Raw genomic sequence first — 16502 nt, 5'->3', positions numbered from 1 at the left:
CAAAATGGGTAAATTATTTGAGGATCATTTATGTTGACAGTTGGGAGATTTTTTTTCCAACTAATCATAAAGAACATCAGCACCCCTACCCCCACCTCCATCCTCTTTATATGTTGAACGTTTAGTGGGTGGCAACAATGTACAAACTTCACACAAAATTTACACAAGAAACCAGGGAAAATGGCTCATCCAATTCATGAAGCCAATGAGAACAGCCCTTACGGATCCCTGAAAAAGGAGGATTTTTACAAGAAACATCAGATACTCCACCAAGAAACCTACATGAAAAACCAAGAAAACATTAACATATTCACCCAAACTTGGCAACCTGCAGATCCAAAATCCAAGCTGAAAGGGATAGTAGCCATGATTCATGGCTACACCTCAGAGAGCAGTTGGCTTTTTGAACTAAACGCAGTAGCCATAGCGAAAGCCGGTTTTTTGTGTTGTGCCCTCGATTTACAAGGTCATGGATTCTCAGAAGGGCCATACGATCATATCTCAGATATTCACCCCTTGGTCTCTGACTGCATTCATTATTTCGACTCAATCCATTATGTTCATCCGAATCTTCCACGCTTTCTCTACGGTGAGTCTTTAGGTGGTGGCATTGCCATACTCATATGCTTGAAGCAAAAAACAGAATGGAAAGGCTTGATCTTGAGTGGTGCAATGTGTGAGATCTCGAGGAAGTTTAAACCGGTGTGGCCGTTGGAGAAGTTGCTACCTATAGCTGCATATTTTGCTCCATCTTGGAGAATTGCGATCACTAGCCCTCCGTTGAGTAAAGCTTACAAGGAAGATTGGAAGAGGAAACTGGCGGAAAATAGCCCGAATCGACGGACTTCCGGGAAGCCAACTGCAGCATCTGCACTGCAGTTTATGAAAACCTGTGAATATATAAAAGAAGTTGCCATCTATTGGAAGTGCCATTGCTGATTATGCATGGTGGAGACGATATAATATGCGATCCTGAAGGGGCTAAATACCTGTATGAAACAGCAAGTAGCAAGGACAAGAGTTTGAAGATCTTGGGGGGCGTGTGGCATCAGTTAATTGGCGAACCAAATGAAAGTGCAGAAAATATTTTTAACGCTATGATGGCATGGATGGAAGTAAGAGCTGCTTCAACAACCACCAAGTAGGCAAAAGAGTAGCATAATATTGAAGTTTCTTATTATTAACTTTTAAAAATGCATTCTCTACATGCAGAGATGCTAGGCTGCAAATCGATCCATATTACGCTAATTATAATACATATATTACTAGTAAACCGTTGGTTTCATGGTCAAGAACGGACTCTTTTTCCGAGTGAATCGTTTACGAGTAGCTCGGTCGAAACTCGACTTGAGGACGGTCGGAAATCTAGCTCCAATCCATGTCGAGTAGCCAATTCGATTAAGCTAAAAAAATCGAACTCGGAGATGTTTTTTGCTATGGCTAAAACTACTATTAACCCTTTAGTGTAAATTACTCAAAAAACAAGAAAGAAGAAACTCAAAACCGACTGAGCACAAATTAGCGTTACTTACAAAAACTTGATCAATCTCATGCTTGAAAATCATTATTGACCCACCAAAAGCTTGAGTTCAAATATTTTTTTTTCTCAGTCGAGCTCAAGTATTTCAGCTCCAACACATCCCTGGTATAAATTTGAATCCGTCTCGAGTTTAAGGGAAGATTTGTCCAGATGGTACAGTATAAAACACTCGGCCGAGAAAAAAGTAACAGAAAAGAATGCATACTTTTCCCAATCAAATGTAAATAAAATTAATTTTCAGTAACTGGTGAGTTGAAAAAGGTGATAATAAGTAATATATACATCTATTGGTCAAGAGAAATCCACTCAAGTTCAAGTTCTAATTCACCAGATTCTACATTTTGTAGCTTGAGGGAAACAGCCTGCTTCACTTTCCCATCAACAATATTTACAATGCTGTCTTCTAGCAAAGCATTATCGTGTGATTTCAGCCATTTCCCAATTTGCATGTTTCCAAACATTCCAGCATCTCCAAATGCAGTCGCAGAAGTTATCATTGGTTGAATATCTATCTCTGCTTCCCCCATAATATCATCCGCGGAAAATGTATCATGATCGTAAACTTGCTGTTAAATTTATGGAAAAAAAAACAAATATCACCCTCACGTCATCGTACAAGGCTCAATCATATACTTCAAATGGTTTGGCAACACGGGAAAATCTCTAAATTACATGTATAGTCATTTTGAAACTGTAACTGTTAGAGCGCAACAATTGTTTGTTGCTTCCTGTTGCTATCTGTGACCGTCAAGCTGGTACAACAATCAAAACATGGCATTTGGATTGCTGCACATTTGAAAGATTTGAGTAGCACCACTATTATCAACCATAGCTTCTAGTGCAACTATAATACTCAATCCTACAATGGGTAGCATACCCAAGCTCATGTTGGTTAATTCCCATGAAATATAAAATTTTGCTATCTGGCGTATCGATTTAAATGTAGTGTGTGGATCGCTACATGTTTTAGACGAAACAAAGTATAGAATCACCACCAACTATAGCTATTGCTATAGTGGGAGATGCTTGGTCCTTCCGTGAGTTTTGTCCCTGTTCAATATGCTAAATTGGCCTCTCAATGATTTTTTGGATCTGATAACTTAACAACAAATAAAGGATTACCAGCTTAATGGAACCATAATCTTGTGGAACAGAAAGCATGAGTTCCTCATTCCAGATAGGATTCAAATTGCTTTTAATCACAGTTGTTTGTGCTTTCTGAGAACAAAGGAAGCAGCATGAAAGGTGTAAGAAACTCCAAATGTAAGGAACTGAATTGACAGAAAAATTGTATGTCTTTGAGAAGCTGAAATGATATATTAACCTGCTGCCCAAGAGTCAAGACGACATATGGATCACTTGAAAGCATATCTCGGACAGCTAAATTTGTTCCTTTAAGCACAATAATCTTCAACATCCCAATAAATTCCACCATGCCTTCCTGTGGATCAGATTTGAAATAACCTTTAAACAAGTAATGATCATAAGAACACCAAAACTCGGTGCATAATTATACATCACCTCCTTACAAAACCAAGATAGTCGAGGTAACATACTGATTTTTGCGCCGAAGCTGAAGTACGAAAACTATCCATGATCTTCCTGGATAAACTTGCTTGCAAAGAATGTTTTTTGGAAGCACCTGACAGTATTCGTAGGCTTGGTTTCAGAAATTCTTGAAGCTCGTACTTAGACCTACAACATGCAAGTCAAGGAATTTAATTATTGGTCTTACATGTGGGATAAAGTAGAACAATAGAAGAAACAACCACCATTCTTCATCTCATTAAAAAGGTACACCAATTAACATATAAAATCCACCTGATAAATCTTGAACGCTCTTCATGGCCAGCGTCTGGTCCAGGTTTTGACACTCCTTCGAGAATATAAGCCTCATAAATAGAATTTGCCGATGCATTTCCACCAACCTCGATCATTGCATCAATTTCGTCATCGGACCATTCATCTAATGTCACGGACAAGACCTGTAGGATAGAAATTTCGAGGTAAAGACAAAAGGAATCAAAGACTTTAAGAAAAGCAGAAGCCGAATGGGACCCTTCAGTGGTTAGGGTAAAGAGCTCGTAGCGAAGTGTAAAATTCCTGAAGCAATCACCTTAGAAATATGAGTACCAAGGCTTCTGTGGACTCCACAGCACTTCAAGCATATAAACACTCCAATATTTGCCGACCTGAAGGTGGAAGAGAACAATTGAACAAACCATAAACCAGGAACAACTGAATTTTCTTTGAAAGTTTTAGATATCTTCATCTCAATTCCATCATCAATTTTTTAAAAACATCAACAATCCTTTATAGGCAGAACTTTTTAATTATTTTCGGTATAAACAAGCTATTGTAACAAATATAGGGAAGAAAACCACTGAATCTGCAGTCTCTGAGCACTGGAAAAGGGCAAAAGTGAGCGGCATGATCCATAAGGCCACATCTATGGGGAGACCAATAACTGAATCTTTCTTTAAAAGTTCCTAGTGTTGGGAACTTACGCCCATTTTGGGTCTGGAGCACCACAATCTGCACATACGCGGTTATCCCGTTGACTCAGAAGATCTTTCAATCTTCGTTTACCTGTAAACATTTCAGTAACCAATGCACCATGGTTAAACTGAAGTCTGCGAATAAAACCACGGTGATGAAAGCAGTGTGGTCTAAACATATGTCAGAAATCAAAGAACCAAGCTTTAATATTTAAAAATCAGCATTGTCATGCCAAATATTGATTATGATGTGTCCCACAAGATTACATTTCATCTTACAAAACAGCGCACTTGGTGATACATTATCTGTAATCTAACAATATTATGCAGTTCGTGCAGTAGGTACAATGCACAGTAGACAATTTTAAGGGTCACACGACATCAACATTCAGTTCCTCTTTTTTCCTTTTCCTCTCTTTTTACAGACTCGAGCTATAGAATACTAAAATTTTCTTAGTATTGCAACGAGGCACAGAACCACACCTGAAGATGGTCGTCCCAAGGAAGACGGATGGCTGTTCATAGCTTTCTTGCAACAATACTATTTATTCAATTCAAGCAATCTCTGAATAAGTAGTACCTACACATAAATAGCACAGAAGATCGAGATTCAAATTCAATCTAATTTGTCAGTCCAAACATCTACAAGTAGAGACAATCAGTATATACCAAATGATAAAAATCCATCATTCCTAATCAGCAGACCGAATTCCAAAATAAATGAGCAATAGCAGGAACACAAAAAAAAAAACGTGAATCCATGATACCAAGAAGGAAAAACATGCTTGAAATGGCAACAAACAATCCACAAAAAACATTTTAAACGTGATTCATATATCAGACCCCATTAAATCCACGACTAGATTCCAAAAACAGAAACAAACCTCGGCTTCACCCCACAAATCCATCACGAGAAACTGGACATTTATCGCACGAATGAAATCAAAAGGAAGAAATAATCGATCTTGGGAAAGACACAGATAATGTTGCAGAATAAAGATTGAATCTTCACCCATGCAAGCGTTCATTACGCAGATATATTCCATATCTTTGCTTACGACCTCGTTCAAATCGAAACATAGCGTGATAAATTTGAGAAGGATTTGCACCATTTATTCCTTGGCAAAACATTGAAAAGGGAAAAAAGGATCTAGAAAAAGATTTGAATCCTTACCTTTTATATCCACAAAGCATAAACTCAGTTGGAATCCTTGGAAAGAAAAGAACAGAGGATAATACTGGTTTATTGTTGGACAGAAACTGGAACAATGTCGCCGTTTTAAATATCATCATTAGAGCTTTTTATCTCTCGGCCATGTGTTGTTATTTTTTATAATTACTGGTGGACGACGCACGTGTTGCGTACTTGTATAATATTTTTTGTAATTTATTTGATGTATATTTAAATAAAGATCAAAATATAATTATAAAAAATAGTGAAGGACTACACTGTAATTTTGATATATAAATTAAAAAATAAATTAAAAAATAAAAGAAAAAAAAATGAATTCAATCAGAATTTAACTTATAATCCTAAACCCTATGAAACAATGACTCTATCCGCTGAACTACGTATAACTTGCATTAAAGTTTTAACATTTTATTAATATATATATTAATAACCAAACTTTTCCTTAGTGGCTTTCGCACACATGGAGGTTATTGGTTTCCAGCATTATTAATGAATAAACTACATTTTCTGATTGAATATTATTCTCAATTTTTATTGAATTAATAATATCATCTTTTTGGAATTGATTTAAATAGTTATCCCACCAACCTTTAAGTTGGCCAGTAAAACCTGATATGATCATCTTAGCAATATTTTTATCAGTATTACCTGAAGTTTTACACACAGTACTATACATAAGCATTCTGTGAGCAGTATTATAAATTTGCTTATCACTAAAACCATCAATATTACATTCATAAATACTTTTCCCATTATAACTATTAGCAAATATATATTCTTGTTCTTCAATAAGAACGTCCATGGGAGTAGGTCTATTATAATAATATTTATTTTGGGTAGCTTTATCTGCCCATTTGTGGAACTGACCCTCCATATGCAAGGGATACCTTCATCAGTGTAGCCGAATTCTGGCTGCCATTTCCAGATCCATGGGATACCAAATTCCATGAAAAATAGACATAGAGTTTTACCATCGATCCAATGTTCAGAAAATAATTTTTTAATACTTGGAGAAACATTTAACCAAGTATTCATGGGTTTTATAAAAACCTCTGGCAAAATCTTTGCGGATGGACCAAATATCTTCCACCATATTAAAAACCAATTTGGAACTGGGTAGTGAAAAATACTTTCACAAATCTTTAAAAACCAAGTATGTTTTCTTTTCTCATTTTCATAAAACAAGGTTTTATTAAAACTTTCAATATAATCCCAAAAATTGAATTTAAAACTCATTTTATGATTTTCAGAATAAAATTCTTTTTCAACTAATGGAGATATACCCCATTCTTCAATAGATATAATCTTCTTGATGATAAACTTTGAGAAGTTATAACTTCCTTTCTGCTGAGTATTACTGAAAAAGTGAGTTATGTCAACACTTTTTGTAGATATCAGAAGATTTTCATAAAATCCTCTTTGCTTGTAAGAACCATATACATATGATGTATTGTTTAGATATCTTTCCATGATAGTCCATGGAGTTTTTTCCCATTGGGTATCTTTTTCTTCTATAAGAAGAATCAATTCTCGATGTTTTGTCTCTGTATATAGAGCTGAATCGTTATCATCATCTTTTATGATATTAGCATATGATGCTGAAGATTGAGAATCTGTATTACTTCTCTTTTGTTTCAAGAATTCTTGAAATTCATTGTATAACTCATTATTTTGCTCAGTATTACTGGCTGATGAACTGGATAAGTTCTGGGCTATAAGCCTCTGTTTACCATGCTGTGCAATGATATTAGGGGGTTTTCCCCTACCACCTCGCCCTCTATAAGAGGACTCTCCTCTTCCTCGGGAATACATATCTGTAGGTGAAAACATTAGGATAAATATTCTCGAGTTAAGAAATCTGGCAAGTGATTATCTTCACCTTTTTTATAAATTATTTCAAAATCAAAAGGAACTAAATGAGCCTGCCATCTTGCAAACATTTGTTTAGAAACATCATGTTTAAAATCTTTATTAAACATAAATTTTGCAGATTTGCAATCAGTTTTTATAATAAACTTTTGATTATATAAATCATCTTGAAATTTTAAAATACATCTGACAATAGCTAAGATTTCTTTTGCTACTGTGCAGTAATTTTTCTGGACATTATTCCATTTACCAGAATAAAATCTAATAAGATATTCTTGTTTATTTTGGGGATCTTTTTGTTTTAAGATTCCTCCAAAACCTATATCTGATGCATCTGTTTCCACAATTTTATCCCATTGGGGATTAGCAAGCATAAGACAAGGAAGGTTTTTAACCTTTTCCTTAATATTTCTAACAGCTATTGTATGTCTTTCAGACCAAGGTAAAGGATTTTTCTTTAACCTATCATATAAGATAGCAGAATCTTTAGTAAGATCTTTAATATAGGGAGAAATATAATTTAAACTTCCTAAAAATTTCTGTAACTGAGTTTTATAAGTTATAATATCAGGAAATTTTGAACCAAATTCTATACTTCTCTGTATAGGAATTATTTTTCCTTTTTCAATCATATGACCAAGAAATCTAATATTAGTTTGAAATAAAATCATTTTAGATTTTGAGATAACAAGTCCATTTTGAATAACAATATTTTTAAATATATCTAAATGTTTAAAATGTATTTCAATATCATTAGAAAATACTAAGATATCATCAATATAAACAATTATAAAATTGCTGTAATTATAAAAAATATCATTCATAATTTGTTGAAATTCAGAAGGGGCATTTTTAAGGCCAAATGGCATTACTGTCCATTCATAATGTCCTATTGGAACATTAAAAGCAGTTTTATATCTATCAGATTCTTTTACCTGAATCTGCCAAAATCCTGATTTTAAATCAAATTTTGAAAATATGATAGCATTAACAAGTCTATCTAATAAATATTTTTTATTAGGAATAGGATGCCTAATCCATTTTAAAACCTTATTAAGAGGTTTATAATTTATGAATAATCTAGGAACTCCTCTTTCCTGTTCAGAATGTTTATTAACATAAAAAGCAGTACATGACCAAGGAGATTGAGAAGGCTTTATCAAACCTTTTTCTAATAAAGAATGAATTTCATTCTTACATAATTCTAAATATTCAGAATTCATTTGACAAGGACGAGCCTTGGTTGGAATATTCTTTTCATCAAAATTCTCTTCATATGGAAGAGATATAATATGTTTTTTTCTATTCCAAAAAGCATTTGGAAGATCATTACATATTTTTAATGAAAACTTATTATAAATAAGTTTGATTTTTTCCTGTAATTTAGGATTTTTTAATTTATCATCTATAGTTAATATATTAACTTTTTCTTTTAAAGAATTAATCTGAAAAGTTTTCCTATCAATCTTTTCTTGTAATTCATTAAGAATTCTATGAACATGTTTAGTTATGAACTTAAAGGAAATAGGATTACCTTGAAAAGTTCCTATAATACCTGTTTCATCAACATAAGTTAAAGGATAAATTTGATAAATAAAAGGAAGACCAAGTATAAGTTGGCTTGAAATATCTTTTGCTAATAAAAAACTGGTTTGAATACAGTTTTTATCTTTGCAAATATAAACTTTTGGTAATTTATAATTTATTTCTAATGGTTCTCCTCCTGCATGAGAGAGATAATGAGTAGTTTTATGAAAATATTTCGTAAGAATTAATCCTTCCTGTATAATATTTAAGTCTGCACCACTATCAATCATAGCAATGAAATTCTTTTTATAAGAATTTTCAATCAATAAAGTTACATTGGTATACCATTTTTGAGATATGATCATGCTCAAAACAGATAAATGTTTTTTTTATCTGGATCAGGAAAAGAAATATCTTGTAGATTATCAAAACTATCAGAATTATTAACTGAATTATTATTATTAGTTTCAATGATTGAAACACGATAATTTAAACTATTATTATTGTGTTGTAAAATTTTTACTTGTTTTTAAGATTATCAATCTCTTTAACTAAATCATGTATAGTAACTGGATTCTGTTTACTATATTTCTGTTGAATAAGATTTTTAACTTCTTTCATAGAGTAATCTTGTTCTTGTTTAACAAGAATATTGTTATTATTATTGCTAGTTGAAGCATTATTCTCCATTTGATCAATAATTGTGGATTTTAAAACTGGATCCTTAATCATTTTAAGGAATTCTAAAATATTATTGTTAGTTAACACATTAATATTTAAATCATTGAATTGAGACATGAGTTTATAAAATTCATCATTTTTATCTTCTATATGATTTAAACAAGATTTTCCTTGTATACAATTATTACATTCATTATCAGAAATATCTGATTCACTATCTATTATTTCTTCTGAAATATAAGATTCTGAATAATTCTCAGTTTCACTGTCAGAATTATTATTCGAATCCATTATTATTTTAAATAATGTTTCTTTTAGATTGTCATCTATATCTAAATTATTAATTTTGTTTTTAGCCCAACATTGATTAGCATAATGTCCTGGCTTTTTACATTTTCTACAAATTATTAATTTGTTTTTGTTTTTATAATTTTCTTCTCTCCGTAAATCACGGCTTTCTTTTCTTTTCTTCTTTTTATCTCTTTGCCTATCAGACAAATGTCTTTTCTTTCTATAAAGTTTTTCATCTTTTTCTTTAATTTTCTTCTTACCTTTATTAGGTAAGTCCATACCAAATTGATCACAAAATTTACCTAATTATTTTTCTCAAGTAAATTTTGTCTTTTAATTTGATTATTTAATTTTAATTCATTACAGAGAGCTAAACCCTCTTTAATGCAAGTATTAATTAAATTTCCATAAGTATAATTATCATATGGAATATTAATCTCATCTTTTCTTAATATTTTTCTAATTCTTTCAGCAAATAGAAAAGGTAAACCATCTATAAATTTAGCTTTCCAGAAACTATTATTACAATCTGGTATCTCATATATACGAGATAAAAAGGTATCTTTATAACATCTAAAATCAGTAAGTGTTTTGCATTTTAGATTACTTAATAAAGTACGAATCTTTTCACTATCATCAGTGAATTTACCAGTAAAATGTTCAATCATAGTCATTATTAATGAATAAACTACATTTTCTGATTGAATATTATTCTCAATTTTTATTGAATTAATAATATCTTCTTTTTGGAATTGATTTAAATAGTTATCCCACCAACCTTTAAATTGGCCAGTAAAATCTGATATAATCATCTTAGCAATATTTTTGTCAGTATTACCTGAAGTTTTACACACAGTACTATACATAAGCATTCTGTGAGCAGTATTATAAATTTGCTTATCACTAAAACCATCAATATTCCATTCATAAATACTTTTCCCATTATAACTATTAGCAAATATATATTCTTGTTCTTCAATAAGAACGTCCATGGGAGTAGGTCTATTATACTAATATTTATTTTGGGTAGGTTTATCTGCCCATTTAATTTTATTAATCTCTTCTTCAGAATGATCATTATCATTATCAAACTCTTCATTAAGAGTATTCAAATTCAAATTTTTAAATTTTTCTTCTAATAATTTTTCTATATCAGAAACAGATATTTAAATTTAAAATCCTTTATATCTGGAGGGGATTGAATAGAAGAAGTAGCAATAGAAACAATATTAGTTTCTTCTTCTTTTGTTTGAATATGAACATCTGGTTTAATTTAATTAATAGCCAGAATTATTTTATCAATACGGTTCTTAAGAGAAACTATCTCTTCTCCTATTATCGTAAGATACAAATTTGTATAATTCTGTTTTTCTATTATCTGATTAATATGTTTAACAGTAATCTGTAACATATCATTTTCAAATAATTTTGAAAAAACAGTAAAATTTAAAATTTTATTATTCTTTTCTATAATAAAAGATTGTTGAGGAGGATAAACAGATTTTTGAATCTGACCAGAAGAAAGTTTATAATTTCTTTCAGGAATAGAAATATAATCTATTATAAATGTTTTAAAAAACCAAGGAACAAAATGAATCAATTTATTCTGGTTTTCACAATATTTATAAAATTCCGCAACAATATAATCAAACCCATCTTCAGAAAAACTTTTAAAGTACCAATTTCTGAAAGATTCCCATTTGGGTAAATAAAATTCTGCATTGATCTTTGCTCTAGCAAGAGATCCTTTAGTAAAATCAATTTTAGTTTTACTATCCATTAAATACTAAAATTCATTTCTGAAACTGTATCGGTTTCTCTAACTTTTTGAAAGTTACTTTTATGAACAATATTATTTTGATTAATGATTAATTCATCTACTGTATCTTGTACAGGAGACTCAACATCTTCTCTTATCTGAGAAGTAGAAGCTCTAGAAGTTTGAGGAATATCCACCAAATAATCTAAAGGCGAAATAAAATAATGACTAGATCTTGATCTAGTATAGATAGAAGATGGCAATAATCTTCTTTGTTCATTATTAAACTGTATTTGAACAGATCCTTCATTATTTTGTATAACTTGTTGTAAATCCCTATTTATTATAGGATTTCTAGGAACAGCTTGTTCAATTATCCATTTTTCTGGAAATTCAATTTCTTCCAATTTTATAGATCTACGGGTTGTAATATTAGATCTATTAAAATTAGTTTCTATAAGAATAGTTTCATTTAATTTTTTATCTATTCTTTTACACATAAGATTCAGTGTAAATAATGTCTTATAATAAATACGATAACAGATACATATGACTTCTGTGCCAGGAGTATAAGTATAACCATGAGTTTTAACATTTAATGTTAAAGAATCTAATATATTAATATCAGACAAAGATAAAGATAAATTCGGATAAACATCAAAATATACTGGACCATGATCCAGACTAGATTGAATTATTTCCATAAGGGATTTTTTCCAATTCAAATTTCTACGATCTCTTAAAGCTGCTATGAAGCTTTCTGGTAGTCCTTCTAATGTCAAAGGTCTAAAAGCAATTTGAATTAAACCTATATGCATGAATCTGTAATTTTTCCTATAAGGCAAAATATCTTTATTGTTTAACAATCTAATAACCATCTCATTATCATGAAGAGGTACTGATGATTCTGTAGTTTTTAACTACTTGTTTAAAACCAATTTTTTCAAAGGTTCCTAACTTATAGATCATTTTAGATTCTATCTTAGGAATAGTCCATTTATTCAATAATTCTAAATTTTCAGGTAAATCATATTCTTCATTTAAACTGTTTTGAACAGTTTCTTTAAAACCGAAAATATTCATTTGAATAAAAAGTGCTAAATTATTATCCAGACTATTTCCATGGCTCTGATACCATTTCAAAAAATAATATATTTATATGGTACCTACAATTTTTTGTTTTGATTTTAACAATAATTTTTTTGGGGGCGGGGGCGGCGGCGGCGGTGGGGGCGGCGGCAGCGGTGCCCGGACCACTTATGCGAACTGGGTGTACTTTGGGGCCCCCCACACAGGTGTATTTTATTAACAACTTTGTAAGTTCTTACTGTTTTTATTTTCTGTTTTATTTACTGTTTTTTTTAATTTTTATTTTCATAAGTTTAGCCTGAATGACAGGCTAAAACATTCGTGCTAAATTATTACCTTACTATGACATGATCTATATTTATTTGTTCTTGAGATCAGATTGAGATAATAAAAGATTTATTTAAATTTTTGGAATTTAATGTAATATAAGAGTCTTTGGTTAGAACATAAGGTAAAGAGATGAACCAGGAAATGGTAAACACAAGGTTCGAGTTTAACCAGGAAAAATAAATTCATGTTGTAGCCCTTTAGCCTGCTTAGCCGAGAGATGGCGTTTAAGGCGTTCATGGGTGATTTTTTATGAATTTATGATTCTGAGGTGGACCTCGGTAAAATCCTCTGTTGTTTAATTTCTTTGGTATATCTTTTATAAATCCTTTTATGTTTTGTAAAAGTTCCAAATATGAATCTTATATTCATTTTATTCTGAGATTTTAATTCTTCATTTTCATAAAACAAGGTTTTATTAAAACTTTCAATATAATCCCAAAAATTGAATTTAAAACTCATTTTATGATTTTCAGAATAAAATTCTTTTTCAAATAATGGAGATATACCCCATTCTTCAATAGATATAATCTTCTTGATGATAAACTTTGAGAAGTTATAACTTCCTTTCTGCTGAGTATTACTGAAAAAGTGAGTTATGTCAACACTTTTTGTAGATATCAGAAGATTTTCATAAAATCCTCTTTGCTTGTAAGAATCATATACATATGATGTATTGGTTAGATATCTTTCCATGATAGTCCATGGAGTTTTTTCCCATTGGGTATCTTTTTCTTCTATAAGAAGAATCAATTCTCGATGTTTTGTCTCTGTATATAGAGCTGAATCATTATCATCATCTTTTATGACATTAGCATATGATGCTAAAGATTGAGAATCTGTATTACTTCTCTTTTGTTTCAAGAATTCTTGAAATTCATTGTATAACTCATTATTTTGCTCAGTATTACTGGCTGATGAACTGGATAAGTTCTGGGCTATAAGCCTCTGTTTACCATGCTGTGCACTGATATTAGGGGGTTTTCCCCTACCACCTCGCCCTCTATAAGAGGACTCTCCTCTTCCTCGGAAATACGTATCTGTAGGTGAAAACATTAGGATAAATATTCTCGAGTTAAGAAATCTGGCAAGTGATTATCTTCACCGTTTTTATAAATTATTTCAAAATCAAAATGAGCTAAATGAGCCTGCCATCTTGCAAACATTTGTTTAGAAACATCATGTTTAAAATCTTTATTAAACATAAATTTTGCAGATTTGCAATCAGTTTTTATAATAAACTTTTGATTATATAAATCATCTTGAAATTTTAAAATACATCTGACAATAGCTAGAATTTCTTTTGCTACTGTGGAGTAATTTTTCTGGGCATTATTCCATTTACCAGAATAAAATCTAATAAGATATTCTTGTTTATTTTGGGGATCTTTTTGTTTTAAGATTCCTCCAAAACCTATATCTGATGCATCTGTTTCCACAATTTTATCCCATTGGGGATTAGCAAGCATAAGACAAGAAAGCTTTTTAACCTTTTCCTTAATATTTCTAACAGCTATTGTATGTCTTTCAGACCAAGGTAAATGATTTTTCTTTAACCTATCATATAAGATAGCAGAATCTTTAATAAGATTTTTAATATAGGGAGAAATATAATTTAAACTTCCTAAAAATCTCTGTAACTGAGTTTTATCAGTTATAATATCATGAAATCTAATATTAATTTGAAATAAAATCATTTTAGATTTGAGATAACAAGTCCATTTTGAATAACAATATTTTTAAACATATCTAAATGTTTAAAATGTATTTCAATATCATTAGAAAATACTAAGATATCATCAATATAAACAATTATAAAATTGATGTAATTATAAAAAATATCATTCATAATTTGTTGAAATTCAGAAGGGGCATTTTTAAGGCCAGATGACATTACTGTCCATTCATAATGTCCTATTGGAACATTAAAAGCAGTTTTATATCTATCAGATTCTTTTACCTGAATTTGCCAAAATCCTGATTTTAAATCAAATTTTGAAAATATGATAGCATTAACAAGTCTATCTAATAAATATTTTTTATTAGGAATAGGATGCCTAATCCATTTTAAAACCTTATTAAGAGGTTTATAATTTATGACTAATCTAGGAACTCCTCTTTCCTGTTCAGAATGTTTATTAACATAAAAAGCAGTACATGACCAAGGAAATTGAGAAGGCTTTATCAAACCTTTTTCTAATAAAGAATGAATTTCATTCTTATATAATTCTAAATATTTAGAATTTATTTGACAAGGACGAGCCTTGGTTGGAATATTCTTTTCATCAAAATTCTCTTCATATGGAAGAGATATAATATGTTTTTTTCTATTCCAAAAAGCATTTGGAAGATCATTACATATTTCTAATGAAAACTTATTATAAATAAGTTTGATTTTTTCCTGTAATTTAGGATTTTTTAATTTATCATCTATAGTTAATATATTAACTTCTTCTTTTAAAGAATTAATCTGAAAAGTTTTCCTATCAATCTTTTCTTGTAATTCATTAAGAATTCTATGAACATGTTTAGTTATGAACTTAAAGGAAATAGGATTACCTTGAAAAGTTTCTATAATACCTGTTTCATCAATATAAGTTAAAGGATAAATTTGATAAATAAAAGGAAGACCAAGTATAAGTTGGCTTGAAATATCTTTTGCTAATAAAAAACTGGTTTGAATACAGTTTTTATCTTTGCAAATATAAACTTTTGGTAATTTATAATTTATTTCTAATGGTTCTACTCCTGCATGAGAGAGATAATGACTAGTTTTATGAAAATATTTCGTAAGAATTAATCCTTCCTGTATAACATTTAAGTCTGCACCACTATCAATCATAGCAATGAAATTTTTTTTATAAGAATTTTCAATCAATAAAGTTACATTGGTATACCATTTTTGAGATATGATCATGCTCAAAACAGATAAATGTTTTTTATCTGGATCAGGAAAAGAAATATCTTGTAGATTATCAAAACTATCAGAATTATTAACTGAATTATTATTATTAGTTTCAATGATTGAAACACGATAATTTAAACTATTATTATTGTGTTGTAAAATTTTTACTTGTTTTTAAGATTATCAATCTCTTTAACTAAATCATGTATAGTAACTGGATTCTGTTTACTATATTTCTGTTGAAGAAGATTTTTAACTTCTTTCATAGAGTAATCTTGTTCTTGTTTAACAAGAATATTGTTATTATTATTGCTAGTTGAAGCAGTATTCTCCATTTGATCAATAATTGTGGATTTTAAAACTGGATCCTTAATCATTTTAAGGAATTCTAAAATATTTTTGTTAGTTAACACATTAATATTTAAATAATTGAATTGAGACATGAGTTTATAAAATTCATCATTTTTATCTTCTATATGATTTAAACAAGATTTTCCTTGTATACAATTATTACATTCATTATCAGAAATATCTGATTCACTATCTATTATTTCTTCTGAAATATAAGATTCTGAATAATTCTCAGTTTCACTGTCAGAATTATTATTCGAATCCATTATTATTTTAAATAATGTTTCTTTTAGATTGTCATCTATATCTAAATTATTAATTTTGTTTTTAGCCCAACATTGATTAGCATAATGTCCTGGCTTTTTACATTTTCTACAAATTATTAATTTGTTTTTGTTTTTATAATTTTCTTCTCTCCGTAAATCACGGTTTTCTTTTCTTTTCTTCTTTTTATCTCTTTGCCTATCAGACAA

The 16502-nt window shown here is 30.2% G+C and overlaps 2 protein-coding genes across 5 annotated transcripts; one reads left to right on the top strand and one right to left on the bottom strand.

Annotated features, from left to right (window-relative positions):
* Positions 1 to 116: 116 nt before the first annotated feature.
* On the bottom strand, positions 117 to 5353 carry LOC142534624 (ADP-ribosylation factor GTPase-activating protein AGD12-like). 4 transcript variants are annotated; one of them, XR_012817103.1, is made up of 10 exons: positions 5212 to 5353; positions 4522 to 4614; positions 4048 to 4129; positions 3657 to 3732; positions 3362 to 3525; positions 3097 to 3235; positions 2865 to 2981; positions 2663 to 2758; positions 990 to 2106; positions 117 to 890 (listed from the first exon to the last, which is right to left on the bottom strand). XR_012817103.1 is itself a non-coding variant. In XM_075641481.1 (9 exons), the coding sequence occupies exons 2-9, from the start codon at positions 4559 to 4561 to the stop codon at positions 1825 to 1827; spliced, it is 996 nt and encodes a 331-aa protein (XP_075497596.1). In that variant the 5' UTR covers positions 4562 to 4614; positions 5212 to 5353; the 3' UTR covers positions 909 to 1824. The 4 variants fall into 4 exon arrangements, 3 of the variants coding, with proteins under 3 accessions (XP_075497596.1, XP_075497604.1, XP_075497610.1); XM_075641481.1 differs by lacking the exon at positions 117 to 890 and having other exon boundaries at positions 909 to 2106; XM_075641489.1 differs by lacking the exon at positions 117 to 890 and having other exon boundaries at positions 909 to 2106; positions 4522 to 4618; positions 5213 to 5330.
* Positions 181 to 939, top strand: LOC142537826 (caffeoylshikimate esterase-like). The gene has a single exon (XM_075643314.1). It carries the CDS (start codon positions 181 to 183, stop codon positions 937 to 939), a length of 759 nt encoding a protein of 252 aa, XP_075499429.1.
* Positions 5354 to 16502: the final 11149 nt, after the last annotated feature.

This window comes from Primulina tabacum, chromosome 2, assembly GCF_025594145.1.
Source record: "Primulina tabacum isolate GXHZ01 chromosome 2, ASM2559414v2, whole genome shotgun sequence".
Lineage (NCBI taxonomy): Eukaryota > Viridiplantae > Streptophyta > Magnoliopsida > Lamiales > Gesneriaceae > Primulina > Primulina tabacum.
Note: the sequence above shows the minus strand (reverse complement) of the source record. Positions and strands in the feature narration are given on the sequence as shown.

Coding starts and splice junctions, on each gene's coding strand:
- LOC142534624 (XM_075641481.1), bottom strand. CDS start 4,561: ATGAACAGCCATCCGTCTTCCTTGGGACGACCATCTTCAG. Junction 3,733..4,047: donor GCTCCAGACCCAAAATGGGC/GTAAGTTCCCAA, acceptor TTCCACCTTCAG/GTCGGCAAATATTGGAGTGT. Junction 3,236..3,361: donor GAGCGTTCAAGATTTATCAG/GTGGATTTTATA, acceptor TGCATGTTGTAG/GTCTAAGTACGAGCTTCAAG.
- LOC142537826 (XM_075643314.1), top strand. CDS start 181: ATGGCTCATCCAATTCATGAAGCCAATGAGAACAGCCCTTACGGATCC.